Source organism: Scyliorhinus torazame, chromosome 12, assembly GCF_047496885.1.
Source record: "Scyliorhinus torazame isolate Kashiwa2021f chromosome 12, sScyTor2.1, whole genome shotgun sequence".
Lineage (NCBI taxonomy): Eukaryota > Metazoa > Chordata > Chondrichthyes > Carcharhiniformes > Scyliorhinidae > Scyliorhinus > Scyliorhinus torazame.
Window position 1 is genome coordinate 175,027,966 of NC_092718.1, and position 20,473 is coordinate 175,048,438.

At 46.0% G+C, this 20,473-nt stretch overlaps 1 protein-coding gene across 13 annotated transcripts in view; it reads right to left on the bottom strand.

The window, feature by feature from the left end:
* The window catches only part of LOC140386756 (RIMS-binding protein 2-like), a 467,093-nt gene that overhangs the window by 65,105 nt on the left and 381,515 nt on the right, over window positions 1-20,473 (bottom strand). For all 13 annotated transcript variants that reach the window (XM_072469420.1, XM_072469419.1, XM_072469418.1 and 10 more), the window contains 4 exons: window positions 18,615-18,949; window positions 12,187-12,296; window positions 10,879-10,988; window positions 4,709-5,581 (listed from right to left, as the gene is read on the bottom strand). In XM_072469420.1, the coding sequence (XP_072325521.1) occupies window positions 4,709-5,581; window positions 10,879-10,988; window positions 12,187-12,296; window positions 18,615-18,949 (1,428 nt within the window). The remainder of the gene's footprint in view (window positions 1-4,708; window positions 5,582-10,878; window positions 10,989-12,186; window positions 12,297-18,614; window positions 18,950-20,473) is intronic.

Here is a 20,473-nt window from a genome sequence, read left to right on the forward strand (position 1 = left end):
ATGCCCATTCTCTGCCTCCGCGTCGACCGCGATTTCGGCACCCGAGGTGCCAGCCTTGTGAAGCTACATGCACTCTGAGCAAAATGAGCCTATAAACATGATATTACGTATCTAAGCTCTGTAGTCCTACCACATTCAGGCATGAATGGTGATGAACATTTAAATAGCTAACTAGGGGAGGAAGCTCCACAAACATCCCCATCCACAATCATTGGGGAGTCCAGCATGTCAGTACAAAAGTCAAGGCTGAAGATGGTTGCAAAGGCTTGTAGGCTTAATTGTAGTGGGTACGCCTTTGTTATGCCTGCTCTCTAGGTCGATGCTGAGTTTTTCGTCTTGTTTGATTCGTATTCAACTTTTTCATTGCTGTTTTGATCCAATTGACTGGTTGCTCGGCCATTTTAGATATTATGGATCTGGAATCGCTCTGGCCAAGGATGACAGATTCCCATTCCTAATGGACATTAATGAACCGGCTGGGGTTTTAAGGCAATCCATTCTTTTCATTGTCAACATTACTGACACTGTGCTCAACTTACTTAATCTATCCTTCTCCATCCTAATTAATTTGTGTGTCTGCAAACTACAGGTTTACGAGCACACCTATACGATTTAGCCTGTATTTATTATTTTAGTTAGACCAGGTTATATACAATAAAAGCTATCCTCTTTTCTTTGTTAAAACTTAAGAAAATATGTCGGATAAAACATGTCTTTCATGACCACAGTATATAAACAATTAAACACTCATTGAATTCTTTATTCATTCATGGGATGTGGGCATTGCTGGCTGTGTCAACATATACTGCCCATCCCTAGGGGAATGTAAGAGTCAACCACATTGGGACTGGAGTCACATATAGGCCAGACCAGGTAAGGATGACAGATTTCCTTCCTGAAAGGACATTAGTGAACCAGATGGGCTTTTACGACAATTGACAATGCTTTCATGGTTATAATTGGACCTTTAATTCCAAAATTTATTGAACTCCAATTGCACCGTCTGCCCTAGTGGGATTCAAACCCGGGTCCCCAGAGCATTTCCCTAGTACTCTGGATTAATAGTCCAGTGACAATATCACTACGCCACTGCTTGGCAAGTATATTTGTTTTAACCAAAATCTGTCAAACAAGTATAGGGAAAAGAAGACAGCCAATCATCTGATCAAAACACCATGGAGGACAAAGCAGCCAGCTTGACTGATAACTTATTCACTGTGTGAAAGATTTACTCTCTCTACTACTGCCATTCAATGTTTGCAATGTATATTATTTGCATGATGCACGGCAACAACTTGCCAAGGCTGTTTCGACAGAACCTCCAAATCCAACAATCTCTGCCACCTAGGCGAACAAGGGGAACAGGTACAAGGGAACACCACTCCCTGTGAGTTTCCTACCAAGTCGCTCATCACCCTGACTTGGAAATGCATTGCATTTCCATCATATTTGCTGTGTCAAAACTCTGGAACACCCTACCCCCACAGAATTGTGGGTATACAAGGAAGCAGCCCATCAAAATCTTCTGAAGTTAGGAATGGACAATGAGTGTTGATTTTGTCAGCGACTCCCAAATCACAAAAAGAAGTACCCGTGCACAGTTTTGGTCTCCGTACACAAGGATGGATATATTTGCCTTGGAGGGGTTTGCAGTAAAGTTTCACTTGGTTGATTTTTGGGTGAGAGGGTTGTGCTGAGGAAAAATCTATTCTCTCTGGGATTTAGAAGAAGGAATGGTGACCTCATCAAAACTCATGAGCTCATGAGAGGCCTGTCAGGGTAGATGCTGAGTGGCTATTTCCCATGGCTCAAGAGTCAGGAACCAAGGAGGAGATATTTCTTCACTCAAAAGGTTCCTAGTCTTTAGAATTCTCTACCCCCACGGAATTTGGATGCTCCATTGTTGAGGATATTCAAGGCTGAGTTCAATAGGTGGGACTCCAAGTAGGAAGTTTTGGGTATTGAGCAGAAAAGTAGAATTGATGCTGAAGGTGGTCATCCAACAGCAGAACACACTTGAGGGGCCGTTTGGTCTACGCCCGCTTGTGTTTCCTATGCAATCGTATCAGTGAGTATGGGTAAGAGAAAATTTGATACTTTGGCTAATGGAATGAGAGTGAGGATGGGGAGTTAACAAGTATGGACTGGGGTAAATGAGTGGGGAAGAGCAAGGGTGGGAGAGAAACTGGTGGCATGGGCAAGCGTCTGAGAACGCGGGCGAGGTGGATACCATAAGGACAGCTAGCAGCATTCCCTTCTCACAGCACACATTTTTATTAGTAACACTGATCCCAGTGTTTCAAACTCCAAATATGGCATAATATGAAGCTTTTTTTCGGATCTAAACACACTTTGTTTAATGATGCAAAATTGAAGACACAATGCGTGAAACTTTTGTGAGCATTAAAATTGCAATATTCAGCCAATCAGTTCACCAGATATTGTATTAATGCAAATGGCAGCTGAGGTCTGCTTATCTACTCTGCAGCTAGAGGCCAAAGATTTGTTGAAACTATGGATTATACAGTGTTCTACTACTGACAGCACTCCAATTAACGATGACTAGTGCTTGGTTGGCCCACTAGGAGGGCCCGCCGTGATATCTGACACACAACCCCACTCAGAAAGATTGGCACTCCTGTGACAGGCAGGAAAACATAGTGGCACCTCAAGCTGGAGGTGGCCTCAGAAAGATTATGAAATGTTTGGGGCCATTGTGGCCAGGAAGGAGGAGGACCCCTTCACAGGATGGCCTCCGGCCCCAGCTGTAGATCTTTATCAGAGAAGTGAGAGTGCAGATAAATAAAAGAGGCCTCATTCGCCCTCAGCCTGCCACAAGATGGTCATCTCCAGGAACCTGCTGTGATCTTCGACCACAAGGCTGGGCCCATTTGCCGCCAGGAAGATTCCAGCTTCGCCAATCTGGCCCAAAAAGGCCAGTCGATTGCCACTAACAGACTATCTCTCCCTGCACGACAGGAAGCTGCTTCTGCAGTTCATCCGCAACCAGCAAATCACCCAGAGATGGGAATGGGTCAGCCCACCAACTCAACAGCGATCTTTCAGATTTTCCTCTCAGTCCTGCATCCAGCACTGCCTTCATGAGGTTCCACTGCTTATTTCAGGATTCAGTGTTAGTATTCAGCACTGGCTCAGCCAGGATATTGAATATGTCCCAGTGTGTCAATGCAGTGGAGTTAAAGACCGAGATACATGAAGAAAGTTTCAACAGCGAAACATGATACAAAATGCTGAACTCATCCATTCCCACCATTACAGGGTACTTACACCAACTATGTGCTCCCCTTTCCAGGTGCTTACAGTCTTTATTCCTCCAATACTGTTTTCATGGCTTTCCGAGCTCCCTGCAAAAGCTGCAACTGGTCCAGAGCTCTCTACTTGCACTATATCCCATATTACATTCTGTTTTCCCATCACTGCTGAGCTCGCAAAGATTCATTGCCTCCCTCCATCTCTGTACATACATTGATGATCGCGAGTAGGCTTTGAGGGTGGCAATTGGCTGGGTTGGATATGTCCTGCTTTTTGTGAACAGGATATACTTGGGCAATTTTCCACATTGCTGGGTAGATGCCAGTGTTGCAACTGCTGGTACTGCTTGGCTAGGCAAGTTCTGGAGCAAGTTCTGGAGCACATGTCTTCAGTACCATTACCGGAATATTGTCAGGGCCCATAGCCATTGCAGTGTCCAGTGCCTTCAGCCATTTCTTGACATCGCGTGGAGTGAACAGAATTGGCTGAAGACTGACATCTGTGATGTTGGTGATCTCCAGATTCACCTGAGGAAGGAGCAGTGATCCGAAAGCTAGTGATTCGAAACAAACCTGTTGGACTTTAACCTGGTGTTGTAAGACTTCTTACTGTGATCTCCAGAGAAGGTCGAGATGGATACTGCACTCAGCACCTCTAGCTGAAGATGGTTGTAAATGCTTCAGTCTTTTCTTTTGCACTGATGTGCTAGATTCCCCCATCACTGAGGGTGGGGATTTTGTGGAGCCCTTTTCTCCAGTGAGTTGTTTAATTATCCACTACCATTCATGACTGGACGTGGGGCAGGACTCAGAGCTTCAATATGATCTGATAGTTGTGGGATTGCTTATCTCTGTCTGTCACTTGCTGCTTGTAATTTTCGGCATGCAAATAGCCCATTGTTGCAGCTTCACGAGGTTGGCATCTCATTTTTAGGTATGCCTGGTGAATCTCCTGGCATGCCTCCTGCACTCTTCATTCAACCTGGATTTATCCCCTGGCTTGATGGCAATAATAGAAGTGGGGGAATAAGATGACCATGAGGTTATAGATTGTGGTTGTTGTATAGAATGCTGCTGATGGCCCACAGTACCTCATGGATACCTAGTCTTGAGTTACTAGATTTGTTTGACGTCTATCCCATTTTGCACAGTCTTAGTGCCACAGAACACTGTGAATGACTATGCATCCCCTCCCTCCAATGATGGTAGATGGTTCAGTCATCAAAACTCTAGAATTGTGCTCCTAAACCCGTTCACCTCACTACCGTTCTCCTCAAAACCTACCTCTCAATTGTACCATCGATCTCTGGACCTCTGTTTACATTCAACTTCCACCATCACCACTGCCCCCCTGACCTGCTGCGTTTGACCTCCCCACAGCTGGTGTGGCTGAGTATGTTTACCTGCACACAGCCATAAATTGCGGTGTTACTGACCTCCTGGTAAGGTTGAGAACTGAGTACATGTGCATTTGAGTTGTCGTCGGTCCAGTGGCAGTTCCCATGGTATTTGGTGTGGTCTGGCCTCCACTTTCACCTTGTACTTCATATTAGGCCTCAGGTTCACCAGGGAGTAGGAGTAGCTCCCAGCTTTCACCACTGTGTACTCCTCCTCATTGAGGAAAATCACATGGGTGTAATTACTGTTGCTTGGCAACCAAGAAATGTCCGCCGAGGTTGCGGTAATAGCCTGAACTTTCAACTGCATAGGTGCAACGCAGACATCTTTCCCAACAAGCATGCTGCTACATATTATATCAGAGTTCCCTTTGTCTGTCACACTCTGCACATAGATGCGGTAAGCTTTAGTATTAAGGTCTAGTCGTTCTATTACAGCTTTGGTCTGTGCACCAAACTTGACATTCATGCGCAATTCCTTATCCACATAGATATTATAGCTGAAAATTGTGCCCCAACCACCTGGCACCAGAGGGGATTCCCAGCTAACAATGATGCTTTTGGCAAGCTGTTTGATCAGGTTCAGTTTCCTGGGGTAAGGCACCACATCCTCATCATATTCGGCCACCTCTTCCACATCGAGATCAATGCCATTGCTCACAAGGTTATCTAGCTTTACTTGTGACCCATGCAGACTGCGCTCTTCATGGGGGCTGGAGGTCTCTGGCTTTTCAGTGCTGTTCTTCCGTAGTGGAAGGCTTTTCTCACTGCCACTGTGAAAACTGATCTCCTGGAACGAACTGTGAGACAACTCGTTGATTTCTGGGGGATGAAACGTCAACATATCCTCGTCCGTTACACGCTCAATGAAGTTTGAAGGAACCAATCCTCTTCTCCCGTCCATCAGCTCTCCTGAAAATTAATTCAGGACATATTTTAGTGAAAACTGTGAAAATTCCAACAGTGAAACACCAACAATCACAAAAAACTGGTTGAGGAATTGTTTGATAATGGGTTACGTAGACTCTTTGAGGTTGCGAGGACCTGCAGAACAAGGTCCTATCATCCAACTGTGCTGAATCTTTATTTTCTAAAGGCAAGATAAATTCATCAGACAGTATGTGCCTGCATTGCCCACCTTTCATGGTTAATTGTACTTTAATTGTGTTTAATTGTATGCCAGTGGTGTGCATCAACTGGGGCTTCACTTGTGCTCCAACAAATAGGAAGACACTGAAAGTCTGTGGTGGGGTTAGGATTAACCTGGTTGTAATGTGTATCTGTGTAAATAAATGCTTATAAAACTGTGTGAAGATTGGCACCAGTTCTATCCTTCACCACCTGGCTTCCTGTAACACAGCACAGTCTCACAGGATGGTGGGAAGGTCGGAAACTCAGAAATAAATTCACACAGACAACTAAATCACAGTAGCCATTGTCAAAAAATGTCAGAAAGCAGGTGCAAATTGTCGGGGTATGATTACCTGCGATGGTCTCGGAGTCTGAACCATGTAATCAGTGGAAGAATGAAGTGGATATGTGGACATGGGTCGTATCCCTACCAAAGAGGAAGGAGTAAATTCGGAATAAATAATTTTGTGACAAGGATGCCCGACAGTTGGATGTTAATGATATACTGTTGAAGTACAAGCGCTAAAGGAATCCATGGCTAGTATACTCATCACAGGACTAAAAACCTCTTGTGACCAGAATAATTTGTTCAGAGTCATCAAACATGGCAGACTGGTACAAAAGGTGAAGTCACATGGGATCAGAGGTGAGATGGTAAGATGGATACAGAACTGGCTTGGTCACAGAAGGCAAAGGGTAACAGTAGAAGGGTGTTTTTCTGAATGGAAGGTTGTGACTAGTGGTGTTCCACAGGGATCTGTGCTTGGGCCTTTGTTGTTTGTAGTGTTCATAAATGATTTGGAGGAAAATGTAGCCTGTCTGATTAGTAAGTTCACGGATGACACCAAGGTTGGTGGAGTGGCAGATAGTGTTGAGGATTGTCAGAAAATACAGCAGGACATAGATAGGTTGGAGACTTGGGCAGAAAAATGGCAAATGGAATTTAATCCACACAAATGAGAGGTAATGCATTTTGGTAGGTCTAACATAGAGGGGAAATATACCGTAAATGGCAAAACTCTGAGGAATATTGAAAGTCAGAGAGATCTGGACATGCAAGTCCACAGATCTTTGAAGGTGGCAACAGAAGTGGACAAGGTAGTCAAGAAAGCATGCGGAACGCTTGCCTTCATTGGACAGGGCATCGAGTATAAAAACGGGCAAGTCATGCTACAGTTGTATAGAACCTTGGTAAGGCTGCACTTGGAATATTGCGCACAATTCTGGTTGCCACTCTACCAGAAGGATGTGAAGGCTTTGAAGAGGGTGTAGAGGAGGTTTACCAGGATGTTGCCTGGTCTGGAGCGTGTTAGCTATGTGGAGAAGCTGAATAGACTCAGACTGTTTTCATTGGAAAGACGGAGGTTGAGGGGTGGTCTGATAGAGGTCTACAAGATTATGAGGGGCATAGGTGGAGTGGATGGCCAGGCATTCTTTCCCAGAGTGGAGAGGTCAGTCATCAGGGGGCATAGGTTTAAGGTCCGTGCGGCAAAGTTTAGAGGAGATGTGTGAGGCAGGTCTTTTACACCGAGGGTGGTGAGTGACTGGAACGCGTTGCCAGGGGAGGATGTGGAAGCAGATACCATAATGGCGTTCAATAGGTACGTTGACAAACACATGGATAGGATGGGTATAGAGGGATACGGCACAAGGAAGTGCTGAGGGTTTTGGCAAAGGTTGGTATCATGACTGGAACAGGCTTCGAAGGCCGTAGGGCCTGTTCCTGTGCTGTATTGTTCTTCATCCTAGCCACTGTTGGGTGTGATCTGAAAATAAGCATCATGTTCCATTGCAATGATCTTAGTGGTGAAAGGCAAGCATCCAGACGGGAAGGTTTCATTAAGTGAGAAAGGGTCATCATTCCTCAACCAGGTTCTGTAGTTAAGGCCATGCTGCCGATGCAATCATCCACAATAGATTCATGAATGGCAAAAGACTTGTTCACAAATGAACAGACATTTCGGAAGTGCGTTGGGAAGTAGTGAGAGCTAAATGACTGGCAGAGTCCACAGAGTCAGTGGTGAGAGGGGTGAGTTGAACAAGAAGGAGATTGGCAAGATTAGACTTAGTGGGTGCACTGGGCAGGAACCTCAAGCAGAGAATGGGATGGAGCAATTGGTGATGCCACTTGTAATGGGCAAGTATCGAGTGCCTTGAAGAGCCTTTTGGAGAATTCCAAAAGGGCTCAGAGGGAAGCTGTATGCTTATCTTAGAGGAGGTCAAGCCTGGGATACCAGGGTGAAAACAGGAAGTCTGAGGGCGGCACAGTGGTTAGCACTGTTGCTTCATAGCCATGGACCCTTGTTCGATTCCCGGCTTGGGTCACTGTCTGTGCGGAGTCTGCACGTTCTCCCCATGTCTGCGTGGGTTTCCCCCATGTGCTCCGGCTTCCTACCACAAGTCCTGAAAAACATGCTTGTTAGGTGAATTGGACATTCTGAATTCTCCCTCTGTGTACCCGAACAGGCGCCGTAGTGTGGCAACTAGAGGATTTTCACAGTAACTTAATTGCAGTGTTAATGTAAGCCTACTTGTGACACTAATAAAGAGTACGGACAAATTTGGATAGGGAATTTCTCAAGGCAAAGTATGTGCAAAGAGGGAAGAAGTGAAAGGGAGCAAAACAATAGCAAAGTATCTAGGACTGTTATAACCCTGCATGGACTCATCCAGCTGGAGATGATTGTTCCGTGTGCTGATTAGGGTTGTGAGATAACCAGCACTAGTATCACAGATCACGAATGAGGACCCTGAGATGTGTAACTGGGCCCTGTGTAAATACTGCTCTTATGCTGAATAATTGTCTTTCTTACGAACCCTTCGGCTCCCCTTTGCCATTCACCTCAAGGAATAAAGAGAAAAGTAGAAAAATAAACAGAATCATACTTTGTGGGGGGGTGCAGACAGCACGCACCCAGAGGCAATGTTGTCATGGAGCCAACATGTTCCATGCTGACCTGTACCCCAGCCATAAAATACTGCAAGATGGATTAATGAGGGCACATTGCCTCATTCCTGCTTACACTAGGGAGGGAGTCCCACCCTCTGGAGGTGCAAGTCAATCAGATTGGCTGGAAGCTCCATCAGTCCAAGCAGCGCCAGGGAGGCATCAGTGACTGTTGCCAGGACTGCAGAAGAGGAAGAAGACAAAGGCACATGGATCCCCAAAGCAGGAAAATCCAGGGTCTTGGGCCAGGAGGGTTTGGGTAGGTTAGGGAGAGAGTTGGGGGGCTGGGTTTAAGGGAGAGAGCAAGTAGGAAGGATGGGGAGGGGGTTCGACCTTAGGAGGGCAATTCTGCGATCAGCAACGGGTAGACTCGAAATTCTACATTTTGGTGAAAAAAATCGGCTCCCCATCTGGTTGCAATGTATTATCAGGGTCAACTGGCTTGATAACTGACCTAATTGACCCCTGATTACTTATTTGACTTTGGCGGAAGCGTTGATAATATTGGCGCCTGCCCACCTCCCTATGTTATAGGAGTGAGAGGGAAGGTGGTGGGATTAGTGCCTGCCCTATTTTACCTGCCACCTCCCCCATGGGAAATACACCTGTGGGGGGCATGTAAAATTCAGCCCATAGATTCGGCAGCCAAAATACATCTGCAAACGGATTCAGCTCAACTTACATTACAAAATAGGATTCATAAAGACCTGGGGCTGGATTCTCCGACCTTCCACTGGGTCGGAGAATCGCCGGGGGTCGGCATGAATCCCCACCCCCCCCCCCCCCCACCGTCCAGCAAATTCTCCCGGCCCCCCAAAAATTGGCCCACCGTGAATCGCGCCGCCCGCCTCGGAGAATGGCGGGGGCTGGCGCGGCTCAATGGGCCACGGGGCTGCCCGAATTCCCCGGCCCGCAATGGGCCGAAGGCCCGCCCGTTTTTTGCCAGTCCCGCTGGCGTAAATTGGAGTAGGTCCTTATCGGCGGGACCTGGCAGCGTGGATGGCACCCGGGGGGATCTGGCCCCGGGAGGTGCCCCCACGGTGGCCTGGCCCGCGATCGGGGCCCACCGATCCGCGGGCGGGCCTGTGCTGTGGGGGCACTCTATTGTTCCGCACCGGCGGCTGTAGCAGTCCGCCATTGCCTGTGTGGAAACGAAGGCCTCTGCGCATGCGCGGGGATGACGCCAGCACGCGGTGGCGCTCCCGCGCATGCGCCAATTCGCGCCGGCTGGCGGAGGCCCTTCGGCGTGGAGCCAAGCCCTTTCCCCGCCGGCCGGTGGGGCACAAACCACTCCGGGGCGGGCCTAGCCCCTGAAGGTGAGGAGGATTCCGCACCTTTGGGTCGGCCCGACGCTGGAGTGGTTCACGCCACTCCTCGGCGCCGGGACCCCACGTCCCGCCAGGTAGGGGAGTATCCCGCCCCTGATTTCAAACAGGAAGGAAATGGAAAGAGGAAATAAATGGGAGATAACAAGTTCAGAATTAAAATCAGATGTCCCATGGTAGGAATCCGATTATGTAGATAGGGTAGAGTCAGCGTGGAGCATTGACAAACTGTTGTCCAAGTTCAGAGATAGGTGCAGTGAGTGAAGTGGAGAAACTATTTGAAGGTAGAGCATTGGAGTACTGACCATGGTATTATCATGAGAATGAGGATGCTGGAAGCATACAAGAGTCAGTTGCAGAATCAGAAAGATGATGCCGAAGTCAGAGGACACCGTTACATCCAGATCCAAGTGAGAATTTTCTGGCCAGGAACAGTATAATCAATGGCCAATCATAGTGATGATAGGGGAAGGACTGTATACTGATCGAAGATACTTTTCCAGGACAAAGAAGCCTGCTTCATCAGCATCCCATTCACCGGCTGAAAGATTCATTCCCTCCAGAGTGGCAATGGTGTGTCCAACAAACAAAATGCACATCAACAACTCACCAAGCCTGCTTCAACAGTGATATTTGTGGAGGTTTGACAGCTGTTGAAAGCTGTCAGTTACGGAAAGATCTTTATCACCGTTTGTGTACTGTTGTTTCGCTGTGTCATGCAACTTAGTATCAGGGGTATGAGCAGAAGCACACAAAAAAAAAATCAAATTTCACATTGCAATCTTTTAGTTTTATGCCAGTCAAACCTTCATAAAATCCATCTTCATCCATATCTCCATACACGTAAATATACTCTCCTGCTGTTAGTGGCAGTTCTGCCTCTGGGTTTTCATTGGGCCCATCAAAGGGATTGTAACTGGAAGAGAGAGAGGATTCAGGAAAAATGGACTCTGAATAATCTAAGAAATCATGCCAAAGTGATCCTTGCACCAGCCCGTGAGAAACAAACTCACCAAACATATGAACACCCCGTAAACACAATCACTTCACTGACAATCTGCTGGGAAGAAGGCCTCCCTTCTCAGACTTCCACAGAATTCAGATATACTGTTATGGGCCAGACTTTAGAGAACCCCAAAGTGTATCATGGAGTTCACCTGATCTACAGCTTTTAATAGATTGTGGTATGGGGAGCACACGGTCCACTCTACAGGTGTGGTGCAACAGAGCTTTACAGTACTTTTAAGTTAAAACAATGTTTATTTATGAAACCAGTTAACACTTTATAAACCCACAATAAACATCTTAACAACTATCAACACCAATAAATCCCCAAAGAATACAGTTCTCGATAGATAACCCTTAATAAATTCCCAAACAACATCCGGAAGACAAAAGACCCTTTTTAACACAGAGATCAGGATTAAATTCACTACTGAGAGAGGCAGCACTTTAAAATCACCCAATCGATTTGGAGACAGTCTTTAGTTTGCAGAGAGAGATCCTTATGCATCTCCTTGCTTTGCCTGCAGCTATCCAGCTCTCAAAACAAAACTAACCACAGCCTAAAACGAAAGTAAAGCAGACAGACAGCCCAGCTCCACCCACTTTCTGACATCACTGCAGCTCTCCAATAAACACCCATTTCTTAAAGGTACATCCACTACAGCTATTCAATAAACCCCCATTTCTTAAACGGTACTCTCACATGAAAATACATCCAATGTATAACCTGTGATATGAACATTCTTGCACCCCAACGGCCAATATGGAACAGGGAGCCAAATACCTAAGAAATATATTCAGGTGCATTCTCGCCAATCTATGGTGAGGAAAATCCAAGTCTACTCTAGACATACTGCAATTCTAAAACCCTTTGAGATATATTTTGGCTTGTCAGCTCTTTTCCCATCTATTTCCTCTGTATTATGGTTGAGACCAATGCTATTTGGCTATGTTGAATTTTCCCTTTCACAGTTTTAGCTGGAAAGTTGATACTGGATGAGACTGTAAACTGCATCATCCAGACAAAGTAATGTGGCCAGATCTGCAGGCTTAGCTTAATGTTTACTCTGACAGGGCATAGTTACTGGTCACTAATTACAGGGTTTTACCTGTATCGTGCGATGAACACCTTCAATTTTGCAGTTACTCTGCTCTCAGGCTCCGGAATGGATGAGACATTGTCAATGTCCAACTCCTCCACTTCACTGGCTGTGTCCACCTGCAATTCACAAATAACAATCACAGCCAGGCAACTTTCAAACACTGGCAGGAAGGCTGAAGATCAGAATTTCTTCTTTTGGTAAAGAGATAAGTAAAATCGGTTAGAGCAGAGATGTTTTATTGCAGTTCAAACTATGATTGTGGGTGGTACCGTGGCACAGTGGTTAGCACTGCTGCCTCACATCTCCAGGGTCCAATTCTAGCCTCAGGTGACTGTCTGTGAGGAGTTTGCACTTTCTCACTGTATCTGCGTGGGTTTCCTCTGGGTGCTCCCACAGTCCAAAGACGTGCAGGCTAGGTGGATTGGCCGTGCTAAATTGCCCCTTAGTGTCCAAAACATTTGGTGGGTTTGCGGGGATAGGGTAGAATCATTGGCTTAAGTAGGGTGTTCTTTCCAAGGGCCGGTGCAGACTCAATGGGCCAATAGGCCTCCTTCTGCGCTGTAAATTCTATGAAACAGAGGCAATATTGCACCTTCACTGGTGGGTGGTGCACTAACATATGACAAATATATATAGGTAAACGGGCACGATTTCATGGCCATGTTGCGCTTAAGCGAGAGTGCGACAAGGCGGGTAAATTGCAGGAGAGGCCAAAATCGAGAACCGTGCTGGGCACTGGTCTGTTTGCAATTTAAATGGCCTGCTTTGTTAACAAAATCAGGATCTCGCCGTAGCGTGGCAAGAAACCAACAATCACCATTTAAGCCCAATCTCCATACAATTAACAAGAATGGTCCCCTATCTAATGGCCTCCCCAGCAAGTGGTCATGCGGGTGCCGATTAGTACTCCTTTTAACCAAAGGTGAAGATGGCGGAAAGGCTGCTGTGGGGATCTGAGGAGGTGAGTAGCCATCTTCACTCCCAGGCAATGAGCCCGGGGGCACTGGGGTTGCTGCCCTGGTGCCTGGAGGTGGGTGGGCCAGCCTTGGTTGGGGTGGGCCGCCATTGGCGGGGGGGAAGGGGAGAGGGGGGGTGTTGCGGAGCAGGGGATGGCTGCCTATGGCTTCGACTGGGGTGGGGGACGTGGAGGGGGGAGATTGGTGTCCCAGCACCTGCAGATCTACCGTGCTACTCCTGGAATGTGTGTTCCCTTTCCTGGGGCAACCGCAACCCCAGCCTCACTGCCCACCCATAACTCCCACTGACCGGTGAGGTGTCTGATCACACTGCTGAAGGCTACTGCTAATTGGGTGTTGGCAATCGTAGTTAAGTGAGCACTTCATACTGCCCACGTGGATCCCCGTGGGTAGGCGTGCCATGTAGCATGTGGGAGTTATTGCCGAGCATCCCAATCGCATTGTGATACCTGGACACTGTGCCTGAACACTGCGGGAGGCAACACTCCGGACGCAGCAGCCAACATCTGAACACACAGGGCTGGGGCCAGCACTGGGGACATTTCGGCGACCAGAGGACAGCAATGTGCACTGGGAAGGGGACCAGCGCCTGGTCTAAGAAATGTTATGTGCGGGTGTTTGGGGTAAAGGGTGTGGGGTCCAGTGAGCAGAGGCCCACACTGAGGCTGGGGGTGCATGGGCAGGGTGCGTCAGTCGGATGGCAGGATTTGTTCGGGGGGAAATAGGAGCAATGGGGGAATGGGAAGGCTGGGGGGACTGGGAGGGAAAGAGGTATCGAGGACTTCCATGTCCGGGAAGATGGGGCATGAAATTGGTGCTCGGCCTGCTTTGTGGGGGAAAGTGTCAAAGGTGTCATATTGGTCAAGGTCAATGATTTTTAATAATTTACACGTGTTCCCAACTGCCCCATTCCCTCGATGGTGCCCTCCCGCTCTCCCCACCCATCCTAGACCCACCCCTTCCTCCTCCCCACAACACACTCAACTCCTCTTACCCATCTCCCTCTCAGTGACCCTCGACCTGCCATGCTCTACTGCTGCATTTAGGTGTGTCCCTGGAATGCACATCGGAGGTGGAGGTAGCCTACTGCGTCCCATGGCCTTCGATACCCTTGGTGGGTTTTCTGGGGCTGGAGAGTCCCGGCGGACCTGTGATAGCACATGCCCCGCAGTGGTACCCTGTTCCGGGTGCTGACTCCGAGAAGCGCCTTGTCAGTGGGGTGGGTCTCGGGGGAGCGGGTGGCCGTCGTAAGGTTGGTACCCAGTGCCTTCTCCTTCCGGTCGGTGCCCATAAGCGCCCTGGGGTCCACCTCGGGACGGAGGGGCAGCTGGTTCAAGCCCCAGCTGCCCCTCCATCATCTGGCTCTGCGAACCCTGGCGGCTCCCCAATGTCTGCAGCACATGGATGCTCCTCAGTGATTGGGACTTGCTCTGGAGTGCCGAGGCAATTCCCACCTGCAACTGGGACGAAACCCCCAACGACTGGGACATTTCCCGCAGCACCTGGGCTATTCCCACATGGGACTGGGAGACCTCCCCGAGCGACTGGGACATTCTCTGCAAGGGCCTCGACAATGCCCACCTGAAACTGGGAAGAGCGCAGGTTCTGAAAAGGATGGTTTTATCTTCCATTATTTTTACCTGGATAAAACTGTGCCTTATCCAAACAGTCTAAATAGCACAGGGTTAAAGGGCAAAAGGTTGACAAAGAGTCAGTGCAGTAATGGGCAGTTCTGCCCACTCACCCAGGAATAGAATTTGGGCATCCAATAGGAGTGCAAGACTGTACATATAAACATACGTACTGGAGCAGGAGTAAGTCTCTTGACCCCTCAAGCTTGCTCTGCCATTCAATAAGATCATGGCTAATGTGATTGTAGCCTCAAATCCCCATTGCCAAACTACCCCCAAAAATCTTTCATCCCCTTATTTATCAAGAATCTTTCTGGTTCTACCTTAAAAATATTCAGACTCTGCTTCCACCATGTTTTGAGGAAGAGAATTCCAGAGACTCATGACCCTCAGAGAAAATAATTCCCATCTCTGTCTAAATAAGTATTTTTAAACAGTGACCCCTAGTTCCAGGTTTTCCCACAAGAGGAAAAACCTTTCCCCATCCACTCTGTCAAGGCTCCGCAGGATCTCATGTTTCAATCAAATCGCTTTTTACTTCTTCTACGCTCCAATGGATACAAGCCTAGCCTATCCAACCTTTCTTCATGTGACAACCCGCCCATTCCAGGCATTAATCTGGTAAACCTTCTCCAAATGACTGACAACACATTTACATCCTTCCTTAAATAAGGAAATCAGAACTGTGCACAGTATTAAAGATGTGGTCTTGTCAATACTCTGAATAATTTGTGTGTACCGTCCTACTTTTATTTTCAATTCCCCGTGCAATAATCAATAACATTTATGTGCAAATTACTTGCTGTATCTGCATATTAACCTTTTATGATTCATGCGTTAGGACACCCAGATTTCTATGCATCTCAGAGTTTTACAATCTCTCACCGTTTAGTTAATAAGCTTTTAAAAAAAAATTTCCTGCCGAAATAGGCAATTTCACATTTACCCACATTATACTTCATTTGCCACATATTTGCCCTCTCAGTTAACTTATTAATGTCCCTTTGTAACCTCCTTATGTCCTCTTCACAACTTGCGTTCTTATCTATATTTGTGTCATCAGTAAATTTAGCAACCATTTCTTTGGTCCCTTCATCCAAGTCATTAAAAAATTGAGGCCCCAGAACTGATTCCTGTGGCACACTACTCATTACTTCATGCCAACCAGAAAATGACCCATTTATGCCTACTCTGTGTTTTCTGTTAGGTAGCCAATTTTTCATCCATAACTAAATGTTACCACATCCACAATGCACTTTTACTTTCCTCAATTACCTTTTATGTTCCATGTTATCAAATGCTCTCTGGAAATGTAAGTACAGTACATCCACTGGTGCTCCTTTACCCACAGCATATGTTACTTCTTCAAAGAAATTCTCAATAAATTGGTCAAACACGATTTCCCTCCAACCATGTTGACTCTGCCTCATTACCTTAAATTTTTAAAGTGCCCTGCTATCACATCTTTAATAATAGCTTCAAACGTTTTCCCTATGACGGATGTTAAGCTAGCTGGCCTGTAGTTTCCTACTTTCTGTCCTCCCTTTCCTCCCTTTTTGAATAAACAAGTTACGTTTGCTGTTTTCCAATCTAATGGAACTTTCTCTGAATCAGGGAATTTTGGAAAATTAAAACCAGTGCATCAACTATCACACTAGCCACTTCCATTTAAGACCCTAGGATGAAGTCCATCAGGATCTGGGGCTTAATAGCCCCATTGTATTGGTGCTCCATTGAACTTCTCACTTTCCTGACGATCATAATTATCATGAATTCCTGCCTCACTTCCAATTCCTGCTTTACAGCTATTTCTGGGATGTTACCTGTTTCTCTATAGTGAAGACCAATGATACAAAATTAGTCTGCCATCTCACTACTTTCAATTATTAATTCACCAGAGTCACTTTCTATCAGACCAACACTCGCTTTAACTTTTTTCTTTTAAAATATCTGTGGGTTCTTTTACTATCTGTCTTCATATTTCTGGCCAGCTTTCTCTTGCACTCTGATTTTTCCCTCCTCATTAATCTTTTAATCATTCTTTGCTGTTTTTATAATCTGTCCAGTCTTCTGACCTGCCACCCATTTTTGCACTATTATATGGTTTTTCTTCAAGATTGACACTATCTTCAACTTTTTAGTTAACCATGGATGGTGGGGAACAAATTAGAATGTATCCATTCTGTGTATTCTGTTATGGACGCCTGGTCTGATCCAAATAGTGGCTAAGATACTGGACCAAAACCGGGACTTAAAATTTTTTTTTTAAGACTGTGCGGAAAGATCGATTCTCTCCAGGAGTAATTGCATAAGAAATGGTGTTTGGTTAATTTTCCAAACAAAACTTCATTAAAACATTTTTAAAATGTAAATTTCAAACCTAACAAGAACAGCTTACATGTATCTTTAACATTAAACACACTATTTCCCATTAAACAGCCCATTAAATGGACATAAAGCTCTCAACCCCACTTAGGCAGGCAGCAATGATACAGCATTTACAGAAGGTATTCCTGCTGCAGTGCAACTCCTTCAGACCCCTTTTCTAAAACCGGTCTCTGTGGCAGCTTTTCATGTTCTTTCCAAATCCTTCTGCCCCCACCCATTCGAACAGGAATCTTTTCTCTCAATAAGCTCTGCCCAGCCTCCCAAACATTGGCTCTGTCCTTGGGTGTCCAGACCTGAACTTATCATCGCTATCTGGGCTTTTGATTGCCTACTGCCTTTTTCACAAAAGAACAGGGCCATTCCATGAAAATGCAATTAACCTCCAATGTAAGGACAAAATATCCATTGGACTCTGTAATGTGCTAATAGCTGGTCAGAGGAGAGTGTCCCAGAGGACAATTAGTCTTAAATCACTCCAGCTGAACATGGGTATCCTGTTTATTCCCATTAACGAGTTTAAGTCTGAATGGGATAATGTAACTCAGTCTAGATGTGGGTGTATACCTCTGACTCAGTGCTAGAAGTTTTACTCTCAGTTTGTTAACCTCTAAATTGTCCATTGCATCTTCGATCACATTTCCGGATCCAGGTTCCTAGCATCTCCCTATCGTAACAATTCTGAATATCCCCTTAAATGTCTGCCACTGCATCTCTATTGACCCATTCCTTAATATAAATTGTCAGTTCACTTTGCCTGGCACTGCATTCATGCCCTCATTTTTATCCTTATTTATGTTTAAAATATTAGTTTCAGGCTCACTCTTCTCTCCCTCAAACTGAATGCAGTATTAAATCACATTCTGATTGATGCCACCTAGAGGCATCTTTATTATGAGGTAATTAATTAATCCATTTTGTTGCACAATACCAGGTCAAGGATAGTCTGCTCTCGAGTTAACTCCAGAATATGCTGTTCTAAGAAACTATCAAAAATATTCTATTAATTTCTCACCTTGGTTATCTTTGTTCATGTGATTTTTCCAGCCTATATGTATATTAAAATCCCCTAAGATCATCGCCATACCTTTCTGATCAAGCTGCCATTATCTCTTTCTTTATCCCCATCCTACCGTGTGGTTACTGTTCCAGGGCCTGTACAGCACCCTCACAAGTTATTTCTTGCCATTGTCATTTCTCACCTCGACCCAAAACATTTCTACATCGTGGTTCCTGAACTTAGGTCATCCCTCTCTAATGTCCTAATTAGCAGAGCCATACACCCACCTTTCGCTTCCTGTCCTTATATATTATGGACCCTCAATATTCAGGTCCCAATCTATATCACACTGCATCCATGTCACTTGCATTAACTGAATCAAAGTATTAGTCTGCGAAACAGTTATAGCTGTCATGTTGTTTTACTGTGACTGTGACCTACCTCTGGAGTTGAACAGGACTTTGGGGTGCTTCGTGCTGACTCTGTTTTGGGAGTGCCTTTGCTGGAGCCCTGGGTTGATTCTGGTCCGATTTTGCTGGTGATGGAGCCAACATCTGTTGCTGTCTCCTCTGATTGCTGGGAGATGCTGATTGTTTCAGCCTTTGGTTCAATGGGAATCTGCTCGTCCTGCTGCTCTTCCTGGTGCTGTTCATGCTTCTCTTCCTGCTTTTCTTCCTGCTTTTCCTCCTGCTTTTCTTCCTGCTTTTCTTCCCGTGTATCTTCCTGCATTGCTGGACACGGTGACTGAAAAGCTGGTAGAGGAACACTTTCCACATCTGAAGGAAAAGAGAATTTTCATTGCAGAGCACCAAAAGGCTTTTAGCAGGGTTTGTTGACGCAAATACTTGTGATCCAGGAAACACATTGTCGTGTTGGGTGCTCTGCTACACAGATGAACCAACACGGTTGCAGGTGGTACAACTCTGTTTTATTACTATCAATAACAACATCTGTAACCTTATTACTGTGGTTCGTTCATTACCCTTTAACCTGTGGACCCAGCCCTAACACTATCTTGGAGAGGCACTCAGCCCATGGTGAATGTCTGAGTGGCTTGCTGTGAGCTCTGTGCCCTGAGCTGTCTCCTGCTGGAATGAGAGGGAACTGTGGTGTTCCCCATTTTATAGTGCGTGTGCCCTTGCTTGTGATTGGCTGTGATGTTGCGTGTGTGTTGATTGGTCCGTTGATCTGTCCATCAGTGTGTATGTGTGTTTGCACCATGATGTTTATCTGAATATCATGACACACATATTGCAACAAAAAGAATGATTGTGATAATTCCCTCATGTTTCAAAGCGCTGCCCCCACTGCCTGGAAATTACCTTTTGGTCAACTGCAAGTGGCTGCCTGAATAAGTGTTAATTACTTAGAAGTTGTATCTTGGGTGTGAATCACAAGCTCTTCATGTAACTTGGTCCATTTTCTACTGCACAGAATGCTTTGGGAATCGGTTGCTCAGTCAAGAATTTGATGCAAATTGGAATTCGGTGTGGAGAGGAAGTCATTACACTTTTTTATTCTTTTGTTTTGCTTAGGTTTCTCTTTTGTCTTCAAGCTCGGAGTCTCTAACTTGCAGCTTACTAGCTATTAAGTTAGTTACATAATCAAAGTTTCAAAGCATCGTGACCTGCAGGGCTACGGATCAAATGCTGGAAAGTGGGATTAGGCTAGTGGCCCAATGTTCGGCAGGCAAGTTTGGATAAGTGGCCTCTTTCTGTGCTATAAATTTTCCACGATTTGATAAATTAAAAAAATTGTCAAACAGATGGTGTGCTATGACTACAACATGTGGCAGTTTGTCGACTGCACTGTAATCTCGGACTAGGAGATCCATAGCAAGTATCTGCAACTTTGGTTCAAAGTTTTTAAAAATAAATTTAGAATACCCAATTAATTTCTCTAATTAAGGGGCAATTTAGCGTGGCCAATCCACCTACCCTGCACATCTTTGCGTTGTGGGGGTGAAACCCTGGATGGTGGCTTGAGTGTTGTTGGAGCTGCACTCATCCAGGCAAGTGGAGAGTATTCCATTACACTCCTAACTTGTGCCTTGTTGATGATGGACAGGCTTTGGCGGGGGGGGGGGGGGGGGGGGGGGGGGGTCAGGAGGTGAGTTACTCACTGTAGGATTCCTAGCCATTGACCTACCCTGGTAGCTACGGTATTAATATGGCTAGTCCAGTTCAGTTTCTGATCATTGGTAACCCCCAGGATGTTGATCGTGGGGGATTCAGCGAAGTGATAGTAATGCCATTGAATGTCAAGGGGCAGTGGTTAGATCCTCTCAGCAGAAAACACTT